General features: G+C 31.5%; 1 protein-coding gene across 9 annotated transcripts in view; it reads right to left on the bottom strand.

Moving 5' to 3' along the window:
• The window catches only part of LOC124533590 (disintegrin and metalloproteinase domain-containing protein 23), a 522,035-nt gene that overhangs the window by 45,217 nt on the left and 462,460 nt on the right, over positions 1–14,358 (bottom strand). For all 9 annotated transcript variants that reach the window (XM_047108967.1, XM_047108975.1, XM_047108969.1 and 6 more), the window contains one exon: positions 1,644–1,783. In XM_047108967.1, the coding sequence (XP_046964923.1) occupies positions 1,644–1,783 (140 nt within the window). The remainder of the gene's footprint in view (positions 1–1,643; positions 1,784–14,358) is intronic.

The raw sequence follows: 14,358 nt of genomic DNA, 5'->3' as shown, positions 1-14,358 counted from the left end.
CATTCGTGTATTCTTTATTCTACATGCCATTGGCGAAATTATCTGTGCCTCGCCGGCACAACTAAAAGCCATGAACTAAGAATTGAATTGATACTCAATCTAAATAATATAATTATAACCAAAAAATGTTATTTCATTAGTAGTATGGTCAGCTTAAATATTAATGGTCGTACTAACAAACCTTATTTAGTTAGACGCGGATATAAGCCATTCTATCACCATTGAATCAAATGCGCAAGAAGGTGACGGATTGTTTAAAGTTTTACCCCTTCAACAAAGCCTGATGACTAATAACAAATTATTTCCCAAAAAGATTTCATTGTTTTTTTTTTTCGTTTTCAATGAAGAGAACTTATTTCATGAAATTCCTTGACAAGACCATCTGTGCCGTGACAGGGACGCCAGTTTCAAACAAATGTTGTTTGCGGCGTGACCTGTTTCAGCGTGACGTTTTGATCATTTGTATATACACTGTTTATCCCTTTGGGTATTGCGACGAATTTTAGGTGGATTTTTTGGAAGGATTTTGTTCATCTCTCACAGATCAAGTGATCACAGACCTGGGAGTCACATAAGTCAATCATAGTTTATTATAATAGTAAAAATATTAATTTCATTTGTAAAATAATTTCAATCAAGCATAAGAATTTCATTATTCTTATTATTGTACTACTTTAATTGGACCGTATTCTACAGAAATATGTCAATCCAGAAAAAAACAAGAAGAAGCTGAGAAAGAAGAGAAGCTGTTAAGAATTAAAAGAGAATACAAATGTCATAAAAAATAAGTTGTATGTATGTGTTTAGAATAATAAATTATACATTATTTCATAGAAATATAAAATTTTGTAAGGTTAGTTTCATTAATAAAACGGTTGCCTAAAACGAATCAATCACGATTTTGTAGTTTTAGTAATAATGATAAGATTATTGTAAATATTTCTTCATTTATTCTATTTTAGAGTTACGTTGAATAAATTATTAAAGATAAAATATAGATTACTTACAGATATCTTTATATATATTATACTATATATATAGCTGCTTCACTAAATATTAAAATACGATTCAAAAGTGCTTGAAGAAGCCCATTTGAATAGAGTTTTTTTTGTTACCTAATATTTAAATCACTACAATTTCTCTGGAGAAAGTGTCTGGGTTAAGTGTCAAACTACGATTATGATTGATCACGTAGACTGTAGACTACTATCTGTAGAAGGTATTATTATACGAGTATTCACGTGTGGAGTCTGTTTGAGACTTGAAATCCAATCATGAAATCTTATTACGTTAGGAATACAAAGTCTCAATTTTGAAAATATGTGTTCTCATAAACAGATTGCAACAAAATGTTTTAAATGTGTTACGACGTGTTTTAATAAATCTGCAATAGAGACTTATTTTTGTTGTTTTATATTGTAAAACAAATATAGTTATCAATTAAATTAATAATGATTGTGAATGATGAATATTGTGTCTAATTCTATAGAAATTCTGCCACATGTGTATTACACCGTATTGGAACAGTGTGGTGGAATATGTTCCAAATCTCCTCACAGGGAGAGGAGGCCTTAGCCTAGCGGTGGGAGATTTACAGGCTGTTGTTGTTGTTTTGTTGTTGAAGTATTATTATTAAAACTTACTTGTAACTTGAATCATCAGCTAACACGGTCTGGATGTATTCGATGTGTTTCGTGCGTCGATTCTTTTGTCGCTGTTCGAGTCTGTTGCCGCAGCCTTGGTTCATTTTCGTCCGCGCTTCAAAGATCACATGTGGGTGCTTCTGCTGAAACAAACCGATCGCTATGTTAGTTGTGGAACAGATTTATTGAATTTGGATTATTTCTCTTCACATAATTTTTATTTTTTGGTTTACATTATTAAATGGTATTATTAATCACGCAAGTATTATACTGATTTGGTGGATTTGGTGGATTGGTAAAGCTATCTTGTAATAGTCAGAATACTTATCATAACCTTAGTAAAGCCTTTTCGAAGAACAAGAGGATATAAGCCGTATAAACAATAATGTAATTTTCGTGATATAATTGGCCGGCAGTTCCAATATTCTGTAAAATTAATTATGGATTTAATAAAAAAACCAACAATGGTATCAGAACCTTGGAAGTAATATTAAAATATGAGTCGTTAAGTGAAACAATGTTGTATTTTAAATAAAGTTATACTAAACAAGATCTGTTAGTGTATATGTTACATATATAAGGCGTGTTAATCTTTTATTTGAATACACTGTAGAAAAATATCTTTGATTTATAGAAGATGATATGGAAGCATCGAATTGTAATTATTATAAAAGTATCTTCTTAATTTTTTATCAAAATCGAACAAAGAATACTTTGAAATGATAAAAAATGTATATTGAAACCATAAACTCTGTTAAACTAAGTTAAAGTAACGAATTCCGTTAATCTGGTGACTGCAAGACAAGCTCAATGAGACACGGATACTTTTCGAAGTAATAAACCGGGACTCTCCGAAGTACGTGCGCTGAAAAAGGAATGGGAAGACTACGAAATAATCAAATAGGTCAGGTTTGATCTTGATGTTTCGTCAAAGTTAAAAATACAAAACGTTTCAACGTATTTCCTTTCCACCGGTTTGAACCGGCTTGAACTGGTTTAATTTGGACTTATTCAGTTTTTCTTTGTTCTGATATTGTCTGGCTGTCACTCAAATAACAACTGTCAAATTCTACCGAAATGGGCGGGGATCTTAACAATACGCACATTTTATGTCTGGTTAGTATATTTTCATTACGGCCTCCTAGAATGGTAACCGAACTTCACCAGATGGCTCATTTACTTACCTTATAAAATAACAGGATGATGTTTTGAAAACCTTCCTTTAAACAGATCTAGAACCTTGCAAGGAAATTAAAGTATTACGAGTATGTTATAAATATTGTAATGATGTTTGGAATATCTTATACTTGTGTATCAAGACGACACACATTTCACGTTCAAATGTGAAACTCGTATTGCGAGAGACAATTTGATTTTCCCCGTCTACCATGTAAGTGCCTCCGCACGTATTGAATAAAATATTGGTGTGAGTGATGAAAGCCCTAACACGAATTCACTTTCCATTCACTGGTGTTGCCAGGTGAGGGTAATACATAAATTGAATTAAAGGCCCAATCACGTTCGATTTTTCGATGAGGTTCCTCGAATGAATGGTGTTTTAGCTACAGCGGGTGGGTTTACGACGCGGTTTCGAAACGGAATTTCTCCTGTGATTACTGAAATTTTTCGACATAAAAGAGTGAATGGGTAAGGTAAATGTAATGAACGAATGAAAGCCGGTACTTTTAAATGATTCTATCATAGCTGTCCGCCACGCTGTGGACTTGTGAACATCAGGTCGATATAATGGGGACACTAATGAATAAGTTATAGTGCGATTGCTTAAGCTAGTAAAAATAATTAAGGGAGAAATACATTTATATTCAAAAGTAGAATTATACGCAAACATTGCGTAAATTCAGGTCTATATACATTTGTTCGCACACTCCGAAATAACTGTATATGTGATAATACTTGTAAATTACATTTTTAATTAATACATTTATTTTAAATATTTTAACAGTGCACTGAAAACCGGATATAAATTCTCATATGAAATTGGCAGTAAAATTATGCAATTTACATACAAAAGTTTGTTTCGTATTATTACGAAAAAAAAAAAAAAAACTATAACAGATAACAATTGAAATAATCATAATAATAATAATAGTACGCATAAGTAAAATTCATTATACCGAATACGCAATCACGGATGTGTCCAAAATAAAAATATTCGGTTCAGCAAAAACGCTGCGGTGGCGCCACTGCGCAAGATGGCCGCCGCAGCAATGAAACATGGCCGCAATTTACCGGGTAAACGCGCCAAATTGGATATTTCTCGCACCTCGCGTTACTCGCATGTTTTTGCCGGACCATTGCATTTTAGTTTTTTTTTTTAATTTTTCTGCCAGCAGTTTTGGTAAAGCTTCTAGGTTAATGGGATGTCATAACAGAGTAAACACAGTTTTAGATTGGCATTTTGTTTACATTTTTGTATATTGAATCTGTGTGACATCATCTGTGAAACTGTTTTGTTTATATTCTATTAATTCAATTTGGGAGCGTGAAAAAAAACTACAGTAATTGTATCAGAGTGATTTTTCCACGAATTTCGAATGTGTGAAATAATGAAAATCTACGATATACGCGGAACTTTTAATTAAAATATATATAATCTATTTGGTAAAATAAAAATAATACTGCAGTAATTTTACTTTAGTAATAAGTTACTTAAGATTTAAATTAACATGGTTATTTTTACCATTATATCTCGTGAACAAGACATTCGTAGATAATGTCGAAATATCGAACTCCAACGGATAAATATAAAAAACAAGGTAAATATCCGGTAATTAATAACTGTAATAATAAGTTACGTTTTGCGTATTATCTACACTTGTTATGTAGTTCAAATTTAACGGCTATATTGTAAGCCATAAAAATTAGGACATTTTTGGTACTGACTACAATACAAGTTAAACTGAAACCTATATTTGCAAGAGTTACTTAGAAATAAAAAAAACAATTGCAATTAGTATTTTTAAAAAACAGTTCATATATATTTTCGTCCTTATTCCATACACTCAATAAAAATCATCTCTTTCATACCTCACTCACTTTAACGCAATATTGCAAAATGAATCACTAGTACGAAGCTTTCACCGCGTAAAACGCTCACAAATTTCAAATTCTCCTGAAAATATTTACTAAAACAGTTTCACGGCCAGTTTAAACGATATTTGACCTTATGTCATATACAATAAGTGCCACGCATCAGAATAACATATTTGTAATGTAGCAGATCCCGTTCCATATGAAATACAATATTAGAACGTCTAATATTTCTTCATAAATTGCTAGCGTAGTACATGTAACATAATGTCGATGTTTATTTGAATCTCAACCTTATGCCTTGGGCGTAGAGACGAGAATCAGTTAATGAGAACGTTTTCTTTACTAGCAATTTATTAGCGAAATCTGAAAAGGAAAAGAATGACGCATTTAAGTGTGTTTAAAGTGATATTTTGAAATCATTATAATCAAAATATTTAACTAAATTTTTTTTTTAAATATGAGACAACGTCACGTTACTCTGGTCCCAATGTAAGTAACTAAAGCACTTCTATCATGGAAAATCAGAAGTAACGACAGCACCACAAACACCCAGACCCAAGACAACATAGAAAACTAATGATAATTTACATCGACATTTTTTTATAAGTTATTGTAACATTTTGTAACATACTCTTTTTTTGTCAAGCGTAAGAAAAATTATATTATTTTTTTTCCATTTTTCCCCTTTATATGTTTTTGCAATAACAAAACGTAGCGTAATGCTATCTGTCACATATGACGTAATAAAAATCGACATATTTTGCATAATTTTGAAAGTTAAAATTTGGGATGTTTTCCCAGTGTGCAGTGAAATTCAGGTTAACAAAAAACTTTTCAGAAAATTTGTGATTGCTTTTATAGTGTTATCGATAAAGGTACTCATAGTAATTGAATAATAAAAAAATCTATAAAATCAGTACAAAATATTGTGTTACAAAATATAACTGAATTGATAGTCCCTTCTTTTGAAATCGGCTATAAGTAACGTAGTCCGCACAACAGTGTGACGTCGCAAAAGATTGATCGTTTAGAATATTTTTAACCGACTTAAAAAAACAAGGTTATAAATTCCGTTTTTTTTTTTAAATATTTGATCCTCAAATACCTCAGATCCCTGTGATTATGAACCGATTAGTATTTTTTTTCGTTAGGATGAGATATTTCCCGTTAGGTTCCAAAAATTAGAAGGCTATTGTTTTGTTAAAAATGTATGCGCACACATTTGTGTGTTATATTAATATTAGAACGGAACCTGTCCTCCTCGGACTCGCCTTAGTATGTACAATACATATATAAATATGACGTGAGCTTTCTCGTTTATTGTCAAATTATATAATTTCAATTCACTTTCACATTTATTTATTATTCGATTTAATGGAGAAATTCTGCTTGCATTCTTGCTAACCTTCAACGCATCATGTTTTGTACGGTATTATATTTTTTATTATTTTAAATTGTAATTATCCTCGCTATTCTAAATTCGAAAACAGCCCTGTACGCATGGAAATACTTTGAGTCATGAGGAAAGACGTAGGTCAGCTTTTATCACGAAAATCATCTCTTAAGGGTGTGAAGCGAGGTGAAAGTTTGTATGGGGAATCAATCAATGTACATAGGGGTAAAAAGAGGTTTGAGTGCTAAAAAGTTTTATATATTTAGTAAACTTTATACGTATAACCGAAAACCATTTCAGAATAGGGGATAATACGTTATGTTCTTGGTTTAATTTCGTTTTAGAGGAAGACTAACGAACTACTTAGTTTATGTGACAGAGACATTATTTACGTTTACATTGTAAGTATAGGTATTACTTTAGTGTAACAACTGAGAGTTTAGAAGTGGCATATATAATTTATACCTGGTAATACTTGAATAATATACATGAAAACACATTTTTTACCTCTATACATATAATAAAATTGGAGCGTCTGTTTCTAATCTATATTAATATCATAAATGTGAAAGTAGCTCTGTCTGTCTGTAGCTCTCTCACGACCAAATCGAATTTGCTGAAATTTGGTATGAAGCAAATTTGGACTCCAAGAAAGAACACAGGCTACTTTTACTTTTACCTGATACATGATAACAAATACCAACAATAACTGCGTTTTTACTAAATGTATATGTGTGTGTACACGGTACATGTACCGAAATAATATTTTTTTACAATTTTTGTCTGTTCGTCTGTTAATAAATAATAAAAAATGGCATCACTCCGCTGTCACGTGGGGTACCTACCATCAACGACTTAATGTCAAAAAAGGTGCCTAATACAGAATTAATAATTTATAAGAACAATAACTTTCTTGTTAAGTTCAAGAGCGCACGAAGTCATGGGCCCAGCTAGTTTTATGAATTTTATGGCGTGAGCTTTCTCGTTTATTGTCAATAAAGACATTTTTGCAAGAGCACGTGAGATATCAGCATCATTGATTGCTGATTACATTAAAATCTTAATTATATAATATTTAGAAGACACATTGACCGATACACGAAACTTTTAACATATACATTTAGAAAATATAATACATGAAAAAACCTATACTCAGTACACTGTTTCTTACCGTTTCTTCTCGCTGGAATCTGCGTTCCGAAACGGTGGTAACATTTAAATATCGATTCAGAAACGCTTAATTGTGAAGTTTAATTAATTGATTTTATTTGTTGTATTCTGGTTTGAAGGGTCCGGAAACTAGTGTTTCTATAGGTATATCTACAGGTACAAGGTACATAACATCTTGGGTCCCAAAGTTGGTACCGCATTGGCAAGTTAATGTTCATGGCGCCAATATGCGATAGTGATCATTTACCATCAGACACATTTAATCGTTCCCCTAATTTTTATAAAATAAAATATACAGTATAAATGATAATAGAATTATATTTAATTACTTTACCTCTGTACATTCGTAGAAACGAGTAACTACTGGTGGCAGCTTTAATAAGACTTATTTGAATAAAGAATATTTTGATTTTATTTTGTATTGTTTTTTCTCTTTGTTTTTAAAAGCACGCTCAAAAAGTAAATGGTAAAAAGGCACGTCTAATGTGTAATATATTTTAGGCTCTAATTTCGTAAAATGCTCTGGATTTAAAAATAAATTAGATTTAGATTAGGTTTCAGTCCCCGGGGAAAAAAGATCCTAGTCGAAATTTTTATTTTTTACGTCGAAAAACATTTTTTTATTTTAAAAAACGCGCTTACAAAACTTTTTCATAACATGAATAAGTTCGTTTCGAGAAATTGCTCCTGCTGTGAGCGTAACGGTTATATTAAATATATTTCTAATTATAATATTTTATTTTAATTATTTTATTGTTTGTATATGCATGATACGCTTTAGATTATACGTTCAATGATTGAGGTCATTCAGACAGATTTCTTTCTCGGTCACTAACAATGGTCACCAACCAGGGTATATTTTATTGCACAAGTGTGGGCAAGCACAGGTGCATTCCCTATTCTCTCACACTCACAATCCGATGGGATCCCAAATCTAACACGATGTAGGAGGTACTTCCAGGAGTATACTTCCAATTTCCAGAACTCTCGGCTCTGATTATGAATGATAAATGGATTGTAACTTCGTAACAATAACCATAACCTGTAATATGTAAATAATTGTGCATGTAATCACATTGATAACGGACAGATATCAATATCTTAGATTTCTTTCTTCGCACACGAGATAAAAACTTATTTATTATTTAAATTACTTAATTGTGAGACGTGTGTAGTGAGACGACTGTAGGGGAATCCCAATTCCACGTGGGATACATATCAACAATTCCTCATCAGCATAATATATTTTTCATTATTTATAAATTAATATTAATAATTCAATATCTGAACTTCACTTAAAGTCCTACGGATGTAGGAAACGTATATACAATTTTCTATTTATATAGCATTGGTTTGAACACAGGAAATAACTTTCTCAACACGTATAACTAATGATGGAATATTGAAAGCGACCATTCGGAGGATGGCCCTTCCATACTCCTCGCTTTATCATTGTCAGGATGACGTATTGGTCTCATTTGCTCGGACACCTCGAACGGGCGAAGGCTTCGTGGGTTGCGGCGTTGACGCATATAATAAGCGACTGACGAGGTTCCTCTGTTGGTTTTAAATCTATGTATGTTAATGCTTTTCCACTTCTAATATATTTCTTTGAAATCCCCAATATTGCTGAACAATAACAAATTGCTGAATATTTTTTTTGTCAAGAAAAATTATAATGTACATAATATTTAAAAATGTACAATTTATATATTCTAGCAGTAATTTTAAAAGGTTCTAGGTGAAAATAATTAATATTTAATTATGTTAGATTTTATTAATAACTGCCGAAGATTTTCGTCAGTATACGTTTTTAATATTTGATTTTATGTATGTTAGTCTTTTCTTAATTTTAATAATATGTGTCTAATTACCAGTGGAAACTTAGCTGATATATGTAATTTTGTATATTCATATCCCATAAGTTTATCTTATTGTTTGTTTCCCTAAAATAAAATAAAATTAAAATAAAAAATGTCACGGTCTATGTAGACTTTAATTTAATTCATATTTTCGTTTTAAGTCATAGAGTTTAGATTGTGTTTAAAGGCAAACCCGAGACAATCATAATAGATTTTATGTTCTGCTTTATTTCATGCTATTTGAAAGCATCTCCTACTCGACTGAAAGTTACCTGCGCGTGATGAGAATTTGCCATATGTATCCACCAACTCGCATTGGAGTAGCATGGTGGTAGAAGCATCTAAACAGTCTACTCAAAAGGCAGGGACATTAGTAGGTTGGTAATGTAAGAAAAGTCTGAAGAATCAGGACTAAGTATTTACTTTCTATTAAACCGCTGAGCTAGTAACCAATCAGTTTCGTTTAAAATTTTTTGTGATATATGTATATATTTTTTAATATATGTAAATCCATAAGCTCACAACTAGATTACTAAGTTATTAAAAAAATTATACATGTAAAAAAAGTTTTTGCTTTAAAAATTCATTGCATATAAAATAAAAAATCCACATTAAAAAAGGCTTGAAAGACTGCCGTGAATGTACAAATATATCGAAGATACTACACGCGCGGAGAAGTGATTTCAAATGGTATGAAGTATTCCCTCAATTTATTTCCATTCGATAGTTTTATGATGGTAATAACCCACGCTACTCGAAGATTAAAATTTAAAATGGTTTATAGGTTATAAACGTCGATAGGGTTAGACGGTCTTTACGAATGAATTGATTTCATTCAGGAATTCCTTTGCGCTTTACTAATACTTGTACAAGATTAATAGTCAAATTCAAATAACTTGCATTATATAAATTGCTTTTTTCGGTGTATTCGGTCCACTAATGGAACTTTTGAGGGCTTGTTCGGTCTACCTACTACGTTTGCTATTGTTAAAGATATTACTATACTGTACTGAAAGTAACTCTGTCTATCTGAAAATCTGTCACCCTTTAACGACCAAACCAAGAACGTCTTCTTCTAGATATTACTATACTGTACTGAAAATAACTCTGTCTATCTGACAATCTGTCAATCTGTCCTTTAACGACCAAACCAATGAACCCATTTTGATGAATTTTGGTATGAAGTAAACTTGAACTCCAATGCAGGACAAAGGCTACTTTTTTGCCCAACACTTGACACCTAATACGCTAAAACGCGAAGCCAAGAATAGTTGTTCATATAAAACTTTCTTAAATTAATTTCAAAAAGTTGCACTTATCTTAATGGTAGATCTGTCTTATCTGGGTAAATTCTACTCATAATATATTCTACTACCAAACAATAATACTTAGCATGGGTGTATTCTTGTGCAAAGGGTGATCTAGTGTAACTATATAGTTTAACAAAACATCTTTGATATATGTTGCCAAACATCAACACTTTATTGCAATTAGTTTATCAGATAAGTGAGCCTAATTAAGTCAATTGAGTTTACCTACTTGGTATTATTTCATCTAATTTTGTAGATTGGTTTAAGCGTGAAGATTTGACAGACTCACTTTCGCACTATTATTAAAGATTGTTAAAGGTTCAAGAATACATTACAAAACTACATTATAGATGGCAAAAACAAATTAAGTTATATTTAATGACCTACTGTTTAGATAAACAGAGTTTAATGAAATATAAACATGCCCAGGCATTGTTTTAGTAAAATACAGAAAACTAAAATAATCTAGCCTTTGTATTTAACTTGTACCGAGAACTCTATTTGCCAGTGTCACTGAATAAGCACGCTAATACGCTTTAGTAAATACCAAATTATTGTCTGATTAAAAATATATTGAATCCCTAATAAGCTCTATCACTACGTAATAAGTTTCATTTTAGTTTGAACTCTTAAAATAATTCCACGCGTAGTCGACTTTCGTACTCGAAAGACTGCATAAAATAAATAGGACAAAGGAATATAATCCTTATTTAATCTGACTTAACGCTGAATATCCTTCTGAGAATTATTTGAGTAAGGTACGAGGTGTAACATTTTAGAATTATAGTCTTTATTGCAATGGTTTAAAGTCGACAGTGCTCTGCAATTCGGTAGGTTGTATTTTGTGTGCACAATCCCGGTCAACTGCATTGACCCGGGTTCGAGGGATGTTAATTAGTTTTCAAATACGGTTCGGATGACGCAGAATCGAATTCTGGTTTGCTAGGATTCTATCCTGAGTCGAGTAAACGTTTGTCAATCAAAAATTCTCTTTACTGACTAGGGAATTATATATGGAGTACACGAATTTGCTTGTGAATATATAGGTACTGCTTAAACGTGGGTGAATTGAATTAGATACATATGGCTTTGTTCACGAAATACATCATTATTGAAAATAGTGGTGATGTTTAAACCCGGTTGAGTACCATTAAGGTGTAGGTACCTGCATAGCTTGTATTTATAAATCATATTGAACTCGACTGTGAAGGATAACGTGAGGAAACCTACGTATATTATACCATTACATAATATTGTATAATTTACAGCCAGCTATTAACAGCCTAGCCTTTTTACTAAGCGTTCTAAATGACATTCAGTCAATGTATCTTCTGTACATTGGCTTTAGAATATCCTGAAATTGAAATATGCACACATAGGCTAAAAAATAAAAAGGCTAGGCTATTAATTAAACTAATTCATAACCATACACTCAAATTATCTTCCAAAGTAATGTACATTTTATCTCAGCATTGGAACATTTACATTACGTTGCTGACTTTATTATATAAATATGAAGATATATTGTTCTTCTATTCTATATATCTATTCTTGTTTTTTTTATTGTAATAATATTGATAAATATAAAAAATATCTGTTTATTGAAAACCAGCTCCAATATAATAAAAAAAAACAGTCGCTATTGAGAATATCTTGATCATTTAGACATTATTTTCTTATCCCGAACCTTAAGAATGTCTTGGAATTTGCTTCTTTAGTCATTCAATAGAAAAGAGGCTGTTGATAAATTAATAAACATGAACCCTTTAACATATGAGTATCTTGTATATTGTTTTTTTTATTTATTTAATTTACAACGTCCAAGTGGTCCGTTGCCCGTTCCTTTTATTACATTTTATTTTTATAAATTTTGGTGTCATTTTATATTTTTATTGAAGATCAGCAGATCTTCGATGGATTTCGAGCTTGATTTCTTCTGGGAAGACGTGACCCACACTGACATTTTTTTTTCTTTTAAAGTAATTTACAAATAATCCATATTAAATAATGTATAAAAATACTGTATATAGTAGTTTTTTTACATCCTAATTACTGCAATCCTTTTGTATGTTTTGGAACACTAAAAAAAATCGCCATTTCATGAATTCAATTAAGGATAAAGCACACTATGCGAGCAGAGCCGGTTAAGTAGACCATTTTAATGGCGTTTTTATTCAAACCGCTATTACGATGATAACGGATCAGATTTTTCGCAGATTTATTCGAAAACTTGTTCCGAGATGGCACTTGGTGGGATTATAATTAGGGCCGCGAAACAAGCGATTTGATTCTTTTAAATTATTACTCTATTAGCAGGATTTTTATGTTATTTTTGTAACTTCTCAATGTGACTTTTGCTGTAAGATATTGTAATTTTTTAAAGTATTTTGAAACAAAGCCAATAAACCTCTTTGTTAAAATACAACTTCTATAAAGCAGGTCGGATGTAATTCGTCATCTTAAGAGAGGGACGTGCACTGATAATAAAGAAATTCCACTTCTTTGGCGTTATTGAAAATGTTTTTAATGGAATAAAAATAATTACTAAGTAAGTTTAAAATAATATTTTTATATATTACAACACTCACTCACGGATAAAAAAACCTTTATTCAGTAATGAAATAAACATTGTAGAATAAGATAAGGTGTGAAGTTAACTTCGATCAAGGAAGCTGCCTATCTTGAGCGACATTTAAGTTGGGTTAGCGCAATAACTACATCATATACTTTGCATATCACAGTACGCATACGTCAAAAATTAACTCTCATATTTTTTATTAAGCGCTAGAAAATCTTCAAAAACGAAAAGTTAAAATTTATTTCCGTTGCAGAGACTTTTGGAGTCTTTGTGAGTTCAGAGGGTCCTTGGAGAGGAAGGCGACTATAAGTTTTTGTATTTAGACAGTAATTCCAGTAACATTACTGTGGAGACTATATCTAGAAGAAGACGTTCATGGTCCGAAAAAAAAAATATATATATAGAGAAGTTATATAGAATCGCAGTGTATACGTATATACATATATAGCATGCTTATAGCGGCTTGTCGCACATTTAATGGCCCTCGCCATACGCTACCAGCCTACGATAAATACGAGGCGGAATGTAGCTTTCCTTAAACTGCTGATAAGGGCCTCGTAAATTAACCGCGGAAAATTATAAATTACTGGCCCCTTCCCACGGTTCCGCTGTTCGTTTCGTCGGAAACGCAACATTAAATGATAATTTAATTAAGCTGCTTCGACGTTTTTTACAAGACAAGTTCCGTAATAAGATACTGAGTGGTTTGAAAATGATTTCACGGAGAAGGGCTTACGGGAAGCCAGAGAATTAAACTAGGTTGGAAGATTTTGCATTGAATAATGAACTCTATTGGTGAGACTTTAGAGTCATTAATGTTATTAAAAATTAAAATAATAAAAACCGACTTCAAAATTAGAAACAGTTTTTATCTAAAAATATCTATGAAACTACTTGACCGATGTTCATTAACATCGGTCAAGTAGTTTCATTGAAACTTACACTGTGCCCTAAGTTCCAAAAATGATCATCTCAGTACCACTTTTAGTTTTCATTGTTTGCGACCATTAAAATGTATTATATCTATTATTTGACCTATGTACATACATAGAGTAACTACTGAATTTCTTATCTCTTATTAAACGGATTTATTAGCGCACACAAATGATTGCTTAAATATTTTGTTATGTCATATCGGTAGTCGTTTTGATACATGGACATTAGTACATACTATATAGAATATAATATATCGTACATCTCATTACTAATGCTCAACTAACCTTGGGAACTCAGATGTTAGTTCCATTGTGCTTGTAGATACAATGATTCAAACTCTTTGAATCGGAGCAGACAATTACTAAATATTGCTGTTCGGTTGGTAACAGGTATATCCATGCATTAAATAAAC

The sequence above is a fragment of the Vanessa cardui genome, chromosome 11 (genome assembly GCF_905220365.1).
Source record: "Vanessa cardui chromosome 11, ilVanCard2.1, whole genome shotgun sequence".
NCBI lineage: Eukaryota > Metazoa > Arthropoda > Insecta > Lepidoptera > Nymphalidae > Vanessa > Vanessa cardui.
Note: the sequence above shows the minus strand (reverse complement) of the source record. Positions and strands in the feature narration are given on the sequence as shown.